At 40.3% G+C, this 18,996-nt stretch overlaps 1 protein-coding gene across 1 annotated transcript in view; it reads left to right on the top strand.

Annotated features, from left to right (window-relative positions):
* LOC139757919 (glucoside xylosyltransferase 1-like) overlaps positions 1–13,145 on the top strand; it is a 46,815-nt gene extending 33,670 nt beyond the window's left edge. Inside the window, exons 5-7 of the mRNA XM_071678866.1 lie at positions 253–402; positions 4,578–4,750; positions 7,642–13,145. Of these exons, the coding sequence (XP_071534967.1) occupies positions 253–402; positions 4,578–4,750; positions 7,642–7,779 (461 nt within the window). The 3' untranslated portion in view covers positions 7,780–13,145. The remainder of the gene's footprint in view (positions 1–252; positions 403–4,577; positions 4,751–7,641) is intronic.
* Positions 13,146–18,996: the final 5,851 nt, after the last annotated feature.

Below are 18,996 nucleotides of genomic sequence, written 5' to 3'. Positions count from 1 at the left end.
GTGTTTCATTACCCTGTGGACTCATAGAAATATACTTGATCACGCGCTCAATTGTGATCCTTTCCAACAAGGTAATTGATTTTATCAAAAAGTGGGTCTTCTCTTTGCTCTGAACCTGTTTTATGAGAAATCATGGATGAAAAATATGTAATGTCAAAGTTTCTTAAGATATTTAATCCTTGTATTTACTTAGTGTGAAGAAAAAGTGAAATCATAATTTGGAATGTTAAACCATTTACTGTCTTTCTACAGGTGTTAATTCAGGGGTTATGCTTATGAATTTAACTCGCCTTCGAAAGTTTGGATGGGAGGATTATGTGTTGCCAATTTACAAGCACTACAAATTGGCTATTACCTGGGGAGACCAAGATATTATCAATATAATCTTTCACTTCCATCCAGGTTAGTCTAATTTCTCCACTATTCTGACTAGTTTCCATGTTTAGCATTTTAATACATTAACTATATTGCTCATCAGTCTTTACTTAAATTTGCCCATTTGTTCATCTGATTTTTTTCTTTTATGTGGTCAGGTCCCAAGGTTGCTGGATTAAAGAGGTACAACCTATATATCTATATCTCTGATGCCCATTCCCTCCATTAACTCGCATCAAGGGGTGGCTGTGGCAAAAGTCTCCACTTATCCCTGTTCTTACATGCCTCCCTTGCATACACCTTTCCATACATTCTTCCACTATTTCTATCTCCCCAGTATTCCTCCACCCTATTTTTCCATGTCACTGGTGGTCTTCCACTCACACCAACCCCTTTAATTGTACTGTCATACACTCTTCTTGTAAACTCCAGTCTTGCATTCTTTCCACATGCCCAAACCACTTCAAAGTATTATGTTCCACCCATTCTCCCCCACTCCACAATTCATTCCCTTTGCATTCCCTGCCATACCACATCACTCATACACCCCTTTGTTTCTTTCTTCATTCCATCTAGTCACACCACATGCTCTTCTCAAATAGCTCATTTCCCTAGCCTAGATTCTTGATCTCTGTGGCTCACTCCATGTCCATGTTTTGGCTGCATAGGTTAGGGTTGGGAGGACTATGCTGTCCCTTAATCCTTTCCTCACTTCCATACTTTCACCTTTACCCTTCATTATTCTATTAAGTAACCTAGTGACTCTTCTACCCTGTACTACTCTCCCTTGCAGAAGATGAGATTTGGCAACGTTGTGGGTTTAGATGGTATTGCAGTTGAATTAAGAAAGGGGGTGACTGTTTTGTTGATTGGTTGGTAAGGATATTCATCATACTTATGGATCATTGTGAAGTGCCTGAGGATTGGCGGAATGCATGTATAGTGCCATTATACAAAGACAAAGGGGATAAAGATGATTGTTCAAACTACAGAGGCATAAGTTTGTAGAGTATTCCTGGAAAATTGTATGGGAAGGTAATGGTTGAGAGGGTGAAGGCATGTACAGAGCATCAGATTGGGCTGGAGCATTGTGGTTTCAGAAGTGGTAGAGGATGTATGGATCAGGTGTTAGCTTTGAAGAATGTGTGTGAAAAATTTTTTGAAAAATAGATGGATTTGTTTGTAGCATATGATAGGGTTGATAGAGATCCTTTGTGGAAGGTCTTATGAGTATATGGTGTGGGAGGTAAGCTGCTAGAAGCGGTAAAAAGTTTTTATCAAGGATGTAAGGCATGTGTACTAGTAGGGAGAGAGGAGAGTGATTGGTTCTCAGTGAAGGTCAGTCTGTTGCAGGGGTGTGTGATGTCCCCATGGTTGTTTCACTTGTGTATTGATAGGTTGGTTATGGAGGTAATTGCAAGAGTTTGGAAGAGAGGGGCATGAATGCAGTCTGTTAGGAATGAGAGGGCCTTGAAGTGAGTCAGTTGTTGTTCACCGATGGTACAGCACTGGTGGATGACTCGAGTGAAAAACTGCAGAAGTTGGTGACTGAGTTTGGAAGAGTGCATGAAAGGAGAAAGTTGAGAGTAAATGTGAATAGGGACAAGGTTATTATATTCACCAGGGTTAAGGGACAAGTTAGTTTGGATGTGAGTTTGATTTGAGAAAGGTTGGATTCCGGAAGTGAAATGTTTTAGATATCTGGGAGTGGACTTGGCAGCAAAGGGAACCATGGAAGTGGATGTAAGTCACATGGTGGGGGAGGGAGCAAAGGTTCTGGGAACACTGAAGAATGTGTGGAAAGAGAGAATGTTATCTCAGAGAGCAAAAATGGGTATGTTTAAATGAATGGTTGTTCCATCAACATTATATGGTTGCGAGGCATGGGCTATAGATAGGGTTGTACGGAGGAGGGGGGATGTGTTGGAAATGAAATGTTTGAGGACAACATGTGGTGTGAGGTGGTTTGATTAAGTAATGAAAGGGTAAGAGAGATGTGTGGTAATAAAAGAGTGTGGATTAGAGTTCTGAAGAGGGTGTGTTGAAATGGTTTGGAGATATGGAGAGAATGAGAGAAAAGGTTGACAAAGAGGATATATATGTCAGAGGTGGAGGAAAGAAGAAGCAGGAGACCAAATTGGAGATGGAGGGATGGAGTGAAAAAGATTTTGAGCAAAGGGGGCATAAACATCCAGGAGGGTGAGAGCCATGCATGGAATAGAGTGAATTGGAACAATGTGGTATGCTAGGGTCTACGTGCTGTTAGTAGACTGAACCAGGGCACGTGAAACCTGTGGTAAACCATGGAAAAATATGTGAAACCAGGATGTGGATAGGGAGCTGTGCTTTCAGTGCATTACACATGACAACTTGAGACTGAGTGTGAATGAATGTGGCTTTTTTGCCTGTTTTCCTAGCACTACCTCACAGACGCAGGGGGTGGTGATGCTGTTTCCTGCGGGGTGGAGTGGCACCAGGAATGGATGAAGGCAAGAGAGTACGAATATGTACTTGTGTATTTATGTATTTGGCTGTGTATGTGTATGTATATGTATATATATGTTGATCTTTCATACATATTCCCCATTTCCCGCATTAGTGAGGTAGTGTCAAGAACAGAGGATTGAGCCTTAGAGGGAATATCCTTACTCGGCGTTATTCTCTGTTCCTTCTTTTGGAAAATTAGATACTGGAGGGGAGGATTTACAGCCCCCGCTCCCTCCCCTTTTAGTCGCCTTTTGCAACATGCAGGGAATTCGTGGGAAGTATTCATTCTCCCCTGTTATTAGGGATGATATATGATAATGTACTTCCCACATATTCCCTGCGTGTTGTAGAAGGTGACTAGAGGGGGCGGGGGGGCCTGGAAACCCTCCCCTTCTTGTATTTCAATTTCTAAATGAGGAACAGAAGGAGTCAAGTTGGGAGTGCTCATCCTCCTGTAAGGCTCAGATTGGGGTGTCTTAATGTGTGTGGATGTAATCAAGATGAGAAGAAACAAGAGATAGGTAGTTTGTTTGAAGAAGGACACCTGGATGTTCTGGCTCTAGGTAGTTTGTTTGAAGAAGGACACCTGGATGTTCTAGCTCTGTGTGAAATGAAGCTCAAGGGTAAAGGGGAAGAATGGTTTGGAAAAGTCTTGGGAGGACAAGAGCTAAGGAAGGGGTAGTACCACTCCCAAAGCAGGAGTTGCAGGAGTGTGATAGAGTGTAAGGAAGTAAATTCTAGATTGATGTGGGTAAAATTGAAAGTGGATGGAGATATGGGTGATCATTGGTGCTTATGCACCTGGTCATGAGAAGAAAGATCTTGAGAGGCAAGTATCTTGGGAACAGCTGAGTGAGTGTGTCAGCAGTTTTGGTGCAGGAGACCAGGTATTAGTGATTGGTGATTTAAATGTGAAGGTGAGTAATGTGGCAGTTAAGGGTATAATTGGTGTACATGGGGTATTCAGTGTTGTGAATGGAAATGGTGAAGAGCTTGTAGATTTGTCTGCTGAAAAAAGTGGCAATTGCGAATACCTGGTTTAAAGAGAGATGTGCATAAGTTTATGTATACGAGTAGAAGAGATGGTCAGAGGGCATTATTAGCTTACAAGAAAGTTAATAGGCATGCAAAAGAAAGACTTTTTGATATTAATGTGATGAGAGGGGCAGCTGATAGGATGTCTGATCACTATCTTGTGGAGGTGAAGGTGAAGATTTGTAGAGGTTTTCAGAAAAGAGAGAATGTCAGGGAGAAGAGAGTGTTGAGTGCAAGTGAGCCTGGAAAGGAGACGTGTGAGAAACTACAAGGAGAGATTGAGTGTAGAATAGCAAAAGGTAAGAGCAAATGCCATGAGGGGTGTGGATGAGGAATGGGATGTATTTAGGGAAGCAGTAATGGCATGTGCAGGAGATACATGTGGCATGAGAAAGTTGGGAGGTGGGCAGATTTGAAAGGGTAGTGAGTGATGTGATGAAGAAGTTAAGTTGTTAGTGAAAGAAAAAGGAGAGGTTTTTGGATGTTACTCGCAAGTAGGGAAATGGTTTTTCATTCTTCTGACCTACATTTTGTCCTGGATATGTGTCCAGTGGATGTGCAGTGGGCACTGGCTGGCATTTTGATATCATGTAGTTAAGGACAGGAATGAAGGAATTGTATAAACAAACTTTTTTAAGATGTAAGGAGCAGATTTTAAGATTTGAAAAATGAAATTTCAGATAAACTGTATGTGTATGGGTGTGAATATAATCTGCGTCCTGATCACTGTATGTACATGAGTGTTTGCAAAGCAGCAGAGAAACGAGGGATATTTGTTCTTCATGGTAATCGAGGGACATTCCACACTGATAAACAACCAGCATTCAGGGCTGTTTACCGAGCCTGGGAAGAGGTTAGTGCAAAACTTTTTTATATTCTTATGAAAGTCATCCCTTTTGTTACAGGTGTTTTAATTATCTTACATAGTCTTTCATTTGAGTTACATAGCTGTAAGAAGAGAATCAGCCTTAAAGGATGAGAAGATTCTCATTTTCATGACATGAGACTCATTGTTTACAAGTAATTAGATGGAACTGGTTGAAAAGGACTTGAATTAGATTGTAATGATGTGGTATATTGGGGTCAACTTGCCATCAGTTGGCTGAACCAGGGCATTGTAAAACATCTGTGGTAAACTGTGGATAGGGAGCTATGGTTTTGGTGCATTTTGATTTCTGAAAGAGGAAACAGAAGGAGCCAAGCGAGGTTGCACCAGGAATAGATGGGGAAAAGCTGCATTTGCTCACATCTGTTCTTTATCTGTCATGTGTAAGTCACTGAAACCACTGCTCCCTATCCACAACCAGGCCCCACAGTTTACCCTGGTTTCTTCACATGCTTTGATTCTGTCCAGTGATGGCACATCGATCACTGTATACCACATTGTTCCAGTTTACTCTATCCCATGTACATCTTTCACCCTCCAGAATTACAGGCCCCAGTCACTAAAAATCTTATTCACTTTATCCTTCTGTCACCAGTTGATATTCAACTTGCTTTCTCCACTTCTGACATAAACACATATATTGCCTCTTTGTCAACTTTTCCTCACTCATTCTTTTCATATGTCCAGACCATTTTAGTACACCCTCTTCAGCTTTCGAAGCCACACTCTTTTTTTAGTACCACGCCTCTCTCTTCAAACATACCCATTTTTGCTTTCCGAGATAATGTTCTCGACTTCCACACATTCTTCAAGGCTCCCAGAATTTTCGCCCCCTCCCCCACCCTATGATCCACTTCTGCTTCCATGGTTCCATCCGCTGCCAGATCCACTCCCAGATATCTAAAACACTTCACTTCCTCCAGTTTTTCTCCATTCAAACTCACCTCCCAATTGACTTGACCCTCAACCCTACTGTACCTAATAACCTTGCTCTTATTCACATTTACTCTTAACTTTCTTCTTTCACACACTTTACCCAACTCAGTCACCAGCTTCTGCAGTTTCTCACATGAATCAGCTACCAGCGCTGTATCATCAAAATGGGTATGTTTGAAGGAATAGTGGTTCCAACAATGTTGTATGGTTGCGAGGCGTGGGCTATGGATAGAGTTGTGCGCAGGAGGATGGATGTGCTGGAAATGAGATGTTTGAGGACAATGTGTGGTGTGAGGTGGTTTGATCGAGTAAGTAACGTAAGGGTAAGAGAGATGTGTGGAAATAAAAAGAGCGTGGTTGAGAGAGCAGAAGAGGGTGTTTTGAAATGGTTTGGGCACATGGAGAGAATGAGTGAGGAAAGATTGACCAAGAGGATATATATGTCGGAGGTGGAGGGAACGAGGAGAAGAGGGAGACCAAATTGGAGGTGGAAAGATGGAGTGAAAAAGATTTTATGTGATCGGGGCCTGAACATGCAGGAGGGTGAAAGGAGGGCAAGGAATAGAGTGAATTGGAGCGATGTGGTATACCGGGGTTGACGTGCTGTCAGTGGATTGAATCGGGGCATGTGAAGCGTCTGGGGTAAACCATGGAAAGCTGTGTAGGTATGTATATTTGCGTGTGTGGACGTATGTATATACATGTGTATGGGGGTGGGTTGGGCCATTTCTTTCGTCTGTTTCCTTGTGCTACCTCGCAAACGCGGGAGACAGCAACAAAGCAAAAAAAAAAAAAAAAAAAAAACCCTCTCTCTTATCCTCTTATTACATACTAAATCAAACCACCTCACACCATGTATTGTCCTCAAGCATTTCATTTCCATCACATCCCCCATCCTCTGCACATCTTCATCTTTAGTCAATGCCTTGCATCCGCATGACCTACTTTCCCTAAAACCATGCTTTCTTCTACTTAAGTAATTTCTTCTTTGTATAATGTCATCCATTTGCTGCTTTTTATTATCTATTCCAGAGCCTTAAAGACTACAGTAGTGAGAATTTCATCATGTTGTAAGGGGGAAGGGGGGTTTTTCTGAAGCTGTAGGGTAAGTCAATCATTGGTAATGGGAATACGTGTGGGTGGATACATCTGCTTGACATAGCAAAAGGGTCAGACAGATGTGGGAAAGGTTGAAATATCAAATGATTTTAACTGCTGTTTCCAAACAGAACAATAGTTGATGTTGGCTGATTTGTAAGGGTTTGTTAAAGCACTCTTAAGTGGAGACATATTGTGTTCAGAAACTAAGTTTTACACTTTAACAAGTTGATTGAAGGAGACTTGGAACTTTTACTTGACATTCATGTTTTAGATATTTTTCTTGGGTGTTTGATGTTTAGAACTTTTGAGTCTAGTGAGACTAGTCATAGGATGTTGATCCAGTGACTCAGGAGTTTGTAAGGAATGTGATTGACTAGTCTACTGAGAACAGTTATTGGAATTCATTACATTTCATGGTTTAACCTTGGCTCATCAGGACTGCTTAGCATGTGCCCTTCAAGTCTCTTTTAAGTCAGAGAACAGAAATTTGTTTCTTAATGTTTTTTCCACTCTGGAAAATTTTTTATCCCTAGGAAATGTAAATATTAAGAACTTGTATTATGTATTTTGTGCATTGTCTTATTGAGATTAATAAACAGAGGTCTGACTAAAATTGTTATGCTCAAGTATTTTTTTGTGGAGGCATACAGAGTGATAGCCATCTATGTGTCTATTTTTATTTACAGCATTCTCTGTCTTTGATGTGAAGTAATTTTGATTACTGTCATGCCCAGTTGGTATATTATTACAAGTCATCTATGATTTTTCTAGTCTGTAAATCTAAACAAGGTTAATAATTGCAGTTCATTACAATTTTACAGTACAAGCTTGGTCAGGACCTGAGGCAAGATCTCTACTACCCAATGCAGCGATATCTCATTAAGGCATCTAACACTACTTGTGGAAAGATCCATAAAGCATTCCTTAAAGCCCTAAGTTCACAAGTAAGACTAAGATGACATGAGTGAGTTTAGGATATTTTACACTGATTTAATGCTACAGGAAAAAGTATGAACTGTATAGTCTTCCACTTGCCAAGAAGCAGACTTTATTGATGTTGAAAGATATCTCTTGAATCTTTTGGCACTGATCAAATGGAATCTCGTTTTGACAAGAGAATCAGTGTCTTCTGTAGTTGAAGGGAAAGTTGCTCTTTAGCATGCTCCAAAATCCACCACTATGTGAATGTGAACGAGGCTTTCCCGATTGATTCTCTTTTCAGCCTATCAGTTACTGCATAATGGTGAGCAACTGCTGGAATGCCAGACCCACGCTTAAGTCCATCCAGTATTCTAACCTTTTCCTTGTCCTCCAAGTTAAAGTCTTCATCACCCTTTTGGCAGGTTTGCCTATAGTAGGGGTACTTGCTGGTAGCTTAAGAACATGTAGAACTGTACAAGTGATGTACAGTATGACCCTACTCATTGAATGTCAGCAGAAAACTGATGTGATGGTCATTGTGGCATGGTCAGCATCATTACCTTGTGGCCAGCTAGGCTTACAATGTATCAGTGGCTTATGTTATAATAACAAGTGGGAGTAATTCAAGTGCTTGTGCTATATCAAAGCACTGCATCCAGTTGTCATATATCCTGACACATCTGAATTAAGGCTTCTTTAATTAATATAGGATGCTGTATCATATGATTGTAGGAATTTGAAAGTATGCATTTTCAGTCAGTTTTGAGTTCAGGAATTTTTATTGACAGAAGAATACCTTGCTTGTCAAAAATATCAGGAAAGACCTTCTTTATAGAAACGTTAAGTCTTAGAAGAAATTTAATTCATTTTATCAGGTGGCCAATGTGTTAGGTTTAAGGATATAGAGATATGGTTCCATATTAAGGAAACTGTATAATGGTAGAAAAGAATATTTTGCTAATCAAAAATATCAAGAAAGATTTTTTATATCCATTAAGTTTTAGAGGAAGTTAAAGTTAAATTGTCAGGTGGCTAATGTGTTAGTTTTAAGGATATAGTCCTTTTGCTCTTGATTGTTTTTGAGTTGATTACAGCATCCACACTTCCTCTTTGCTTCTTTACTTGGAATACACTTCATACCTTTATGCTTTGGTATATTGTGGCAGTTTGATCACAATATCATGCTTTCAGCTGGTGTTAGAAGCAACTGTTTTCAGTAGTTTTTTCTTTTTGAGTAATGTTGTAACTTTAAAAATTCCTCAAAAATTTTGAGAATTTAGTTTTTCGTAGCATTTATGTCTTGAAAAATGCAAGATTTAGGTAAAATTTCCTAGACCACTATTATTACATAATTTTTGCACGTTATTCAGATCAGAACTGAACTCGTTATCTGTCACACTGACACTAATATTTTGACAGGAAATTAGACAGATACCAAACTCTGTCTTCACTTCTAGTTTTCTGCTGGTAAAAATTAACTTTTAAAACAACCTGATATATTTTTTTACGTTTAGATCACATAGAAAAATGTTGTCACAACATTTTGAAGACATTCCTCCTTCATTTTCAGTTTTCAGAAATTAAGATTCTGGGTTACTTCAGTAAGGTGGGAAATGGTGAACAAATATAGAAAGTGGAGATGTATTCTAGCAAACAGTTGCAGTATTTGCTTATGGTTCACTGGTTAGAAAAGTAGTTAGAAATTATTCGATACCTGTAATATAATGAAACATATTTTTTAACATGATGTGAGTTTCTGGATTGTAACATTGTGTTTGAAATTTAGTGTGTTTTACAGGTGATATTTTACTACATGAAAAAATGAAACATTCTAAGGTACCCTTTTTGTTAATATGACTTGTTGTTCATATAGCCCTTCACTGCACAGAATTGGAAAAGATACTTTTGTAGTTTCTTATAATTTGACTGGAAGTGCTTATTGTATCTCTCTGTATGAAATTGTCATCTTTAGACACACTATGGTTGAAAAGGTATGGCGTTTGCAAGCTTTGGCTTCAACAGTTTTGTAACTGTGTTGTTGTATCTTACCCATCATGGGTTAGGACTGGCTGATTTGCAGCCCCTATCATACACATCAGTTTAAGTTTTTTCTCATTTATCTCCGTTGTGGTCTATATTGTGTGAGCAATTTGATATATTTGTCGGAAATGTCAGGGTCAGGATCATTCCTTCCTTCAGAATATTGGTAGGGAGCTACTTATCACCTCACTCAGTCTTTTTGGTCAATCCTTAGATCACTGAAGCTGATGGTTGACTAATGGGGTCACTCTCCTCCAGTCAGTAACTGCCACCAGGTCATCACTGACTCACCTGTTGTTGGCCGTTCAGATAGTGGCACGCACAGTTCTTTGGGATTGCATCATGGACACATGTACCACGGGCCACCTTCATATATTAAACCAAAACTGGATTATGCTTTACAAGTCTGGTTACTGCAACTAAGGTAACACACAGATATGATGACAGGGTATGGAGGAGAGGAGTTAAGATGGTACCTGAATGAAGAGAATTTAGTCACAGCAAGAGGCTTAGGGTCATGAAGCTGTCCACCTTGCAGGAAAGAGAGAGAGAGAGAGAGGGGGGGTGACTGATAATAGTGTTCAAGTTTTTGAATCAGCTGGATGGTATTGGTAGTGCAGAGATCTTCAACAGATGTAGCACCAGAGTAACCAGAGGCCATAACAAAAGCTGGTAAGAAGCTGAATAGGAAGGATGTTAAGAAATACTGGTTTAGTGTTAGGGTGGTGTATAGTTGGAAAACTAATTGATGGGTGAATTATGGCAATTTACAAAGATTTAAAAGGCAGCTTGATGGTGTAGAAAGTTCAGGAAATGTGGGCCCCATACAAATTGGTAATTACATACTTACAGAGTAAGTGGCTGGGAAATTATTCTTACCCTAAAGAAGGTGTTAAATATTTTTTTGGTTGATGGATGTAATTTGACGTTGGTAGCCTTGGTGACCTGGGCAGTCAATTAGCTGGAAGTCCAAACAGCCACCCAGACAACTAACTAGATATGCATATTTTCTCATAGCCACTGGAACCAGTGCATTACTTCCAACTTTCCTGTGGTTTTAGATGAAATGGCAGTTGCACACACTTGCTCTTTTCTTAGATTGGAATAATGTGGAACTAGATTTATCTTTTTCCTCCATTCACATCTAGGGCCAGGTTCTTCTCAGAAATACTAGCTTTTAGGGTTTAGTAAAGCCAATAACCTCCAGGAAATGGGAAAAGCAACCTTTGTGCCGCAGACTTCTGCTCTGCCATGTGCCTTTTTTGATGCTTTGAGTTCTTCTAGTTCACCTCAGCTATTTTTTAGGACCTCTAACTGTAAGTCATGGATTCTGGAATTTTTATGTTAGAATTTTCTTGTACCCTTCATCAGATCACTTTTTACATAACATACACCCTTCGACTCAAAGACAGTACCAGTTGGTCTGGAGATCATTTAGTGCTTTAGAAGTGGGAGCCTATCTGTTTAGAGTTCTTCTCTAGCTTGTTTCATGACAAAAACATGGCTAGTAGCTATGTTGCCTCGGAGAAGAGTACACTTCAAGAACCTCCTTTCTGTAGTATTAGTTTGACAAGCCCTGTTTGAAATGAACTCTGAATTTTCATTTTGAGATGTTTGCTTCTTCCCTTCAGTTTAAGTGGGGAGCTTTCAAAAGTCTGAGACCTTTTATTTTCTATATTTTATGGGATTTTATTTCCTCAATGGCTTCTTATGACAACTTTTTTCCATATAGCCTTGAGATTTGGAGGGAGTGTTGGTCAATTACACATTACGTTCAGATACAAGAAATTTCTTGTTTTTGGTAACAAGTTCTTGTGGTTGAAGATGAATTCAAATCCCGATTTGCTGTCCAAGAACAAAACTATTGAATTTACAAAAAGTTCCATCATCATCCGCTCTTTGAAGATTTTATCAAAAAAGCATCATGCCTTTTGCCTACTTGAATTCCTTAGAGACCATGTGGACTTCATCAGAGATTATTGAGGAAGTCATTTACATGATGCAAAGAAGGTGGCCTCTGATTTACTTTTCATTAGAAACCTTTCATAGGACGTTCCCTGAATAGCTGTGGATATTCTTCCTTCTAAAGAGTTGTTTTTCAATCCACCTCTGGTTCATCATGGAATGTATTGACATGTTGCTCTTTTTGTCCGATTTGAAAACTTATACAGTATAGCCCACCTCTTTTGTGTAGGTATGCTCTCATTGCCCATGGAACAGATCACAAAAGAGTGAAATTTAAGTTCTGAAAGTGAGTAATTTTGCTTTCTTTCCTTACCTTGTCTTGCCTTTCCTTTCATTATAGAGAAACCTTTCCTCTGTATGTTTTGTGACTGCCTAGGGTTGGTGCTGCAACTTGTGAAATGTGAGCTCTTACCAACCTGGAGCAGGTAGGTTGGTGATGTTATCCTTATAACAGTCAGTGATTAGCTGAGAGATGGCAGTCAGTAGTTGGATGAGAGCAATCCCCTTAGTTGAGGAAACAGCCTTGGTGATCCAAGGATCGACCAGAAATAGAGTTAATGAGTGACTTCCTCACTAATAGCAAGAGATAAGAAATTATTGTGACATTGGTATTCCCAGTGAGAATCTTTTTTTTGCTTGTGGAACCTGGCTTTAGAAAGAAAATGTATTTCATCATCCATAACCTGCATTTTTTTCCTTGCATTATTGAATTACATGTATCAAAACATCACATGTATCTTAAACATCACTACTCCTGAAACAGGAGTTGTGGGAGTATGTGATAGAATGTAAGAAAGTAAATTCTAGATTAATGTGGGTAAAACTGAAAGTTGATGGAGAGAGATGGGTGATTATTGGTGCATATGCACCTGGGCATGAGAAGAAAGATCATGAGAGGCAAGTGTTTTGGGAGCAGCTGAATGAGTGTGTTAGTGGTTTTGATGCACAAGACTGGGTTATAGTGATGGGTGATTTGAATGCAAAGGTGAGTAATGTGGCAGTTGAGGGAATAATTGGTATACATGCGGTGTTCAGTGTTGTAAATGGAAATGGTGAAGAGCTTGTAGATTTCTGTGCTGAAGAAGGACTGGTGATTGGGAGTACCTGGTTTAAAAAGTGAGATATACATAAGTATACGTATATAAGTAGGAGAGATGGCCAGAGAGCGTTATTGGATTACGTGTTAATTGACAGGCGCGCGAAAGAGAGACTTTTGGATGTTAATGTGCTGAGAGGTGCAACTGGAGGGATGTCTGATCATTATCTTGTGGAGGCGAAGGTGAAGATTTGTATGTGTTTTCAGAAAAGAAGAGAGAATGTTGGGGTGAAGAGGGTGGTGAGAGTAAGTGAGCTTAGAAAGGAGACTTCTGTGAGGAAGTACCAGGAGAGACCGAGTACAGAATGGAAAAAGGTGAGAACAAAGGAGATAAGGGGAGTGGGGGAGGAATGGGATGTATTTAGGGAAGCAGTGATGGATTGCGCAAAAGATGCTTGTGGCATGAGAAGTGTGGGAGGTGGGTTGATTAGAAAGGGTAGTGAGTGGTGGGATGAAGAAGTAAGATTATTAGTGAAAGAGAAGAGAGAGGTATTTGGATGATTTTTGCAGGGAAAAAATGCAAATGAGTGGGAGATGTATAAAAGAAAGAGGCAGGAGGTCAAGAGAAAGGTGCAAGAGGTGAAAAAGAGGGCAAATGAGAGTTGGGGTGAGAGAGTATCATTAAATTTTAGGGAGAATAAAAAGATGTTTTGGAAGGAGGTAAATAAAGTGCGTAAGACAAGGGAGCAAATGGGAACTTCAGTGAAGGGGGCTAATGGGGAGGTGATAACAAGTAGTGGTGATGTGAGAAGATGGAGTGAGTATTTTGAAGGTTTGTTGAATGTGTTTGATGATAGAGTGGCAGATATAGGGTGTTTTGGTTGAGGTGGTGTGCAAAGTGAGAGGGTTAGGGAAAATGGTTTGGTAAACAGAGAAGAGGTAGTAAAAGCTTTGAGGAAGATGAAAGCCGGCAAGGCAGCAGGTTTGGATGGTATTGCAGTGGAATTTATTAAAAAAGGGGTTGACTGTATTGTTGACTGGTTGGTAAGGTTATTTAATGTATGTATGATTCATGGTGAGGTGCCTGAGGATTGGCAGAATGCTTGCATAGTGCCATTGTACAAAGGCAAAGGGGATAAGAGTGAGTGCTCAAATTACAGAGGTATAAGTTTGTTGAGTATTCCTGGTAAATTATATGGGAGGGTATTGATTGAGAGGGTGAAGGCATGTACAGAGCATCAGATTGGGGAAGAGCAGTGTGGTTTCAGAAGTGGTAGAGGATGTGTGGATGAGGTGTTTGCTTTGAAGAATGTATGTGAGAAATACTTAGAAAAGCAAATGGATTTGTATGTAGCATTTATGGATCTGGAGAAGGCATATGGTAGAGTTGATAGAGATGCTCTGTGGAAGGTACTAAGAATATATGGTGTGGTAGGCAAGTTGTTAGAAGCAGTGAAAAGTTTTTATCGAGGATGTAAGGCATGTGTACATGTAAGAAGAGAGGAAAGTGATTGGTTCTCAGTGAATGTTGGTTTGCGGCAGGGGTGTGTGATGTCTCCATGGTTGTTTAATTTGTTTATGGATGGGGTTGTTAGGGAGGTGAATGCAAGAGTTTTGGAAAGAGGGGCAAGTATGCAGTCTGTTGTGGATGAGAGAGCTTGGGAAGTGAGTCAGTTGTTGTTTGCTGATGATACAGCACTGGTGGCTGATTTATGTGAGAAACTGCAGAAGTTGGTGACTGAGTTTGGTAAAGTGTGTGAAAGAAGAAAGTTAAGAGTAAATGTGAATAAGAACAAGGCTATTAGGTACAGTAGGGTTGAGGGTCAAGTCAATTGGGAGGTAAGTTTGAATGGAGAAAAACTGGAGGAAGTAAAGTGTTTTAGATATCTGGGAGTGGATCTGGCAGCGGATGGAACCATGGAAGCGGAAGTGAATCATAGGGTGGGAGAGGGGGCGAAAATCCTGGGAGCCTTGAAGAATGTTTGGAAGTCGAGAACATTATCTCGGAAAGCAAAAATGGGTATGTTTGAAGGAATAGTGGTTCCAACAATGTTGTATGGTTGCGAGGCGTGGGCTATGGCTAGAGTTGTGCGCAGGAGGGTGGATGTGCTGGAAATGAGATGTTTGAGGACAATATGTGGTGTGAGGTGGTTTGATCGAGTAAGTAATGTAAGGGTAAGAGAGATGTGTGGAAATAAAAAGAGCGTTGTTGAGAGGGCAGAAGAGGGTGTTTTGAAATGGTTTGGGCACATGGAGAGAATGAGTGAGGAAAGATTGACCAAGAGGATATATGTGTCGGAGGTGGAGGGAACGAGAAGTGGGAGACCAAATTGGAAGTGGAAAGATGGAGTGAAAAAGATTTTGAGTGATCGGGGCCTGAATGTGCAGGAGGGTGAAAGGCGTGCAAGGAATAGAGTGAATTGGAACGATGTGGTATACCGGGGCCGACGTGCTGTCAATGGATTGAATCAGGGCATGTGAAGCGTTTGGGGTAAACCATGGAAAGTTGTGTGGGGCCTGGATGTGGAAAGGGAGCTGTGGTTTCGGGCATTATTACATGACAGCTAGAGACTGAGTATAACGAATGGGGCCTTTGTTGTCTTTTCCTAGCGCTACCTCGCACACAGGAGGGGGGAGGGGGATGTTATTCCATGTGTGGCGAGATGGCGATGGGAATAAATAAAGGCAGACAGTATGAATTATGTACATGTGTATATATGTATATGTCTGTGCGTGTATATATATGTGTACATTGAGATGTATAGGTATGTATATTTGCGTGTGTGGACGTGTATGCATATACATGTGTATGGGGGTGGGTTGGGCCATTGCTTTCGTCTGTTTCCTTGCGCTACCTTGCAAATGCGGGAGACAGCGACAAAGCAAAATAAATGAATAAATAATATATATATTGAATGACAAACATTATTTTTTTTTTTTATTTGCTTCGTCGCTGTCTCCCGCGTTTGCGAGGTAGCGCAAGGAAACAGAAGAAAGAAATGGCCCAACCCACCCACATACACATGTATATACATACACATCCACACATGCAAATATACATACCTATACATTTCAATGTACACATATATACACACACACAGACATATATATATATATACACATGTACATAATTCATACTGTCTGCCTTTATTTATTCCCATTGCCACCTCGTTACACATGGAATAACATCCCCCTCCCCCCTCATGTGTGCGAGGTAGCACTAGGAAGACAACAAAGGCCCCATTCGTTCACACTCAGTCTCTGGCTGTCATGTAATAATGCCCAAAACCATAGCTCCCTTTCCACATCCAGGCCCCACACAACTTTCCATGGTTTACCCCAGATGCGTCACATGCCCTGGTTCAATCCATTTACAGCACATCGACCCCGGTATACCACATCGATCCAATTCACTCTATTCCTTCTCCGCCTTTCACCCTCCTGCATGTTCAGGCCACGATCACTCAAAATCTTTTTCACTCCATCTTTCCACCTCCAATTTGGTCTCCCACTTCTTGTCCCCTCCACCTCCGACACATATATCCTCTTGTTCAATCTTTCCTCACTCATTCTCTCCATGTGCCCAAACCATTTCAAAACACCCTCTTCTGCCCTCTCAACCATGCTCTTTTTATTTCCACACATCTCTCTCACCCTCACATTACTTACTCAATCAAACCACCTCACACCACATATTCAATGTTTTTTTTTTTTTTTTTTTTTTTTTTTTTTTTTTTTTTTTTTTTTTTGCCGCTGTCTCCCGCGTTTGCGAGGTAGCGCAAGGAAACAGACGAAAGAAATGGCCCAACCCACCCCCATACACATGCCTTGATTCAATCCACTGACAGCACGTCAACCCCGGTATACCACATCGCTCCAATTCACTCTATTCTTTGCCCTCCTTTCACCCTCCTGCATGTTCAGGCCCCGATCACACAAAATCTTTTTCACTCCATCTTTCCACCTCCAATTTGGTCTCCCTCTTCTCCTCGTTCCCTCCACCTCCGACACATATATCCTCTTGGTCAATCTTTCCTCACTCATTCTCTCCATGTGACCAAACCATTTCAAAACACCCTCTTCTGCTCTCTCAACCACGCTCTTTTTATTTCCACACATCTCTCTTACCCTTACGTTACTTACTCGATCAAACCACCTCACACCACACATTGTCCTCGAACATCTCATTTCCAGCACATCCATCCTCCTGCGCACAACTCTATCCATAGTCCACGCCTCGCAACCATACAACATTGTTGGAACCACTATTCCTTCAAACATACCCATTTTTGCTTTCCGAGATAATGTTCTCGACTTCCACACATTCTTCAAGGCTCCCAGAATTTTCGCCCCCTCCCCCACCCTATGATCCACTTCCGCTTCCATGGTTCCATCCGCTGCCAGATCCACTCCCAGATATCTAAAACACTTCACAGAGATGCTCTGTGGAAGGTATTAAGAATATATGGTGTGGGAGGCAAGTTGTTAGAAGCAGTGAAAAGTTTTTATCGAGGATGTAAGGCATGTGTACGTGTAGGAAGAGAGGAAAGTGATTGGTTCTCAGTGAATGTAGGTTTGCGGCAGGGGTGTGTGATGTCTCCATGGTTGTTTAATTTGTTTATGGATGGGGTTGTTAGGGAGGTGAATGCAAGAGTTTTGGAAAGAGGGGCAAGTATGAAGTCTGTTGTGGATGAGAGAGCTTGGGAAGTGAGTCAGTTGTTGTTCGCTGATGATACAGCGCTGGTGGCTGATTCATGTGAGAAACTGCAGAAGCTGGTGACTGAGTTTGGTAAAGTGTGTGAAAGAAGAAAGTTAAGAGTAAATGTGAATAAGAGCAAGGTTATTAGGTACAGTAGGGTTGAGGGTCAATTCAATTGGGAGGTGAGTTTGAATGGAGAAAAACTGGAGGAAGTGAAGTGTTTTAGATATCTGGGAGTGGATCTGGCAGCGGATGGAACCATGGAAGCGGAAGTGAATGACAAACATAAATTCCTAAAAATGGTAAAAAGCAGATTTGATCTTAGTATATGATAATACCTTATATCTGTCATGTTCAGGTCAAATTTAGGCTCTTTAACAATATTGCATGAAATTAAGGTCAGGTTCATTGTTTTCCTGCTGCTATCTGACATTTATTGCCAAGCTTATTGCATATCTGATGTATCTTTTGGTTCATAGATTCTGTCTGTCTATCTGTATCTCTGATACCAGTTCTCCTTTGGAACTCCCTCAAAGAGACGGCTTCAGCAGTAGTCTCCATAACTAGTGAACTCCAGTGCTGCTGCTTAGCCTTTAGTGCCTCACCCTTAACAGGCCACTGGTTGAGGGCAACTCTCGTGCAGTGTTTGTAGCTCTTACTTAATGTTCTTACTGACATCTCCTACCTAATGCTTCCAACTATTATTCCTGCTTCTACCTAATGTCTGTACTTAATGCTCCTGCCAAAATGTTCCTACTATCTACTATCTGTTGCTCATTCCATTTGCCAATAGGCTGGGCTAGCCCGTAGTGCTCACAACAGGAAACTCACTATTATCAAATAGATTATCAAATATGAATATAATAGTTACCATAAAGGATATATGTCTTGAGGTTAAGGAGCATTTACAGTGATTGGAAGTTTTACTTTCCTTGATGGTTTGGTACTTGACTTTATATTATGTTCTGTTTGGATGTGGTATGTACACTAATATATGAGTGTCTTTGAACCACTTTCCCAAGCATATAGTACATGTGAAAATTTTTGGGTTGATTTGTATACATAGTTTATTGAAGTAAACTTATTATTACCATAAAGGACATATGCTGTGAGGATAATGCAATTTGTTGCATATCAGTTAATGAAGCATCAAACCATTTAAATTTCTTTAGTTCCTGACAGCTAGAATGTGCCATAATTTTGGGTAATAAAGTGATATTCATCCTTTGTTAATCATATGGTTTTTAGAGTGTATAACTTTACATGCTGCTATTTACAACTGTTTTCTTTAAGGATGTTTTTGAATTCTGAAACTTTGTGTTCTTAGTGTTTGAAAGCATATGATTTGGATTTTGGCTTAATGATCACTTAACATTTCATAGCTTATTAAACCCGTATATATAGATAGTTGCTTTTTAAGCATTAGCTCAACAAATATCATTAAGCCTTATTAGTTCATCTTCATACATGTGTATTTTAAACATATGTTGGCATTTATTTCATTTCATCTTGCAG

Source organism: Panulirus ornatus, chromosome 2 (assembly GCF_036320965.1).
Source record: "Panulirus ornatus isolate Po-2019 chromosome 2, ASM3632096v1, whole genome shotgun sequence".
NCBI classification, from domain to species: domain Eukaryota; kingdom Metazoa; phylum Arthropoda; class Malacostraca; order Decapoda; family Palinuridae; genus Panulirus; species Panulirus ornatus.
The sequence above is the reverse complement of the archived record's forward strand: the minus strand, read 5'-3'. Positions and strand labels throughout refer to the sequence as shown.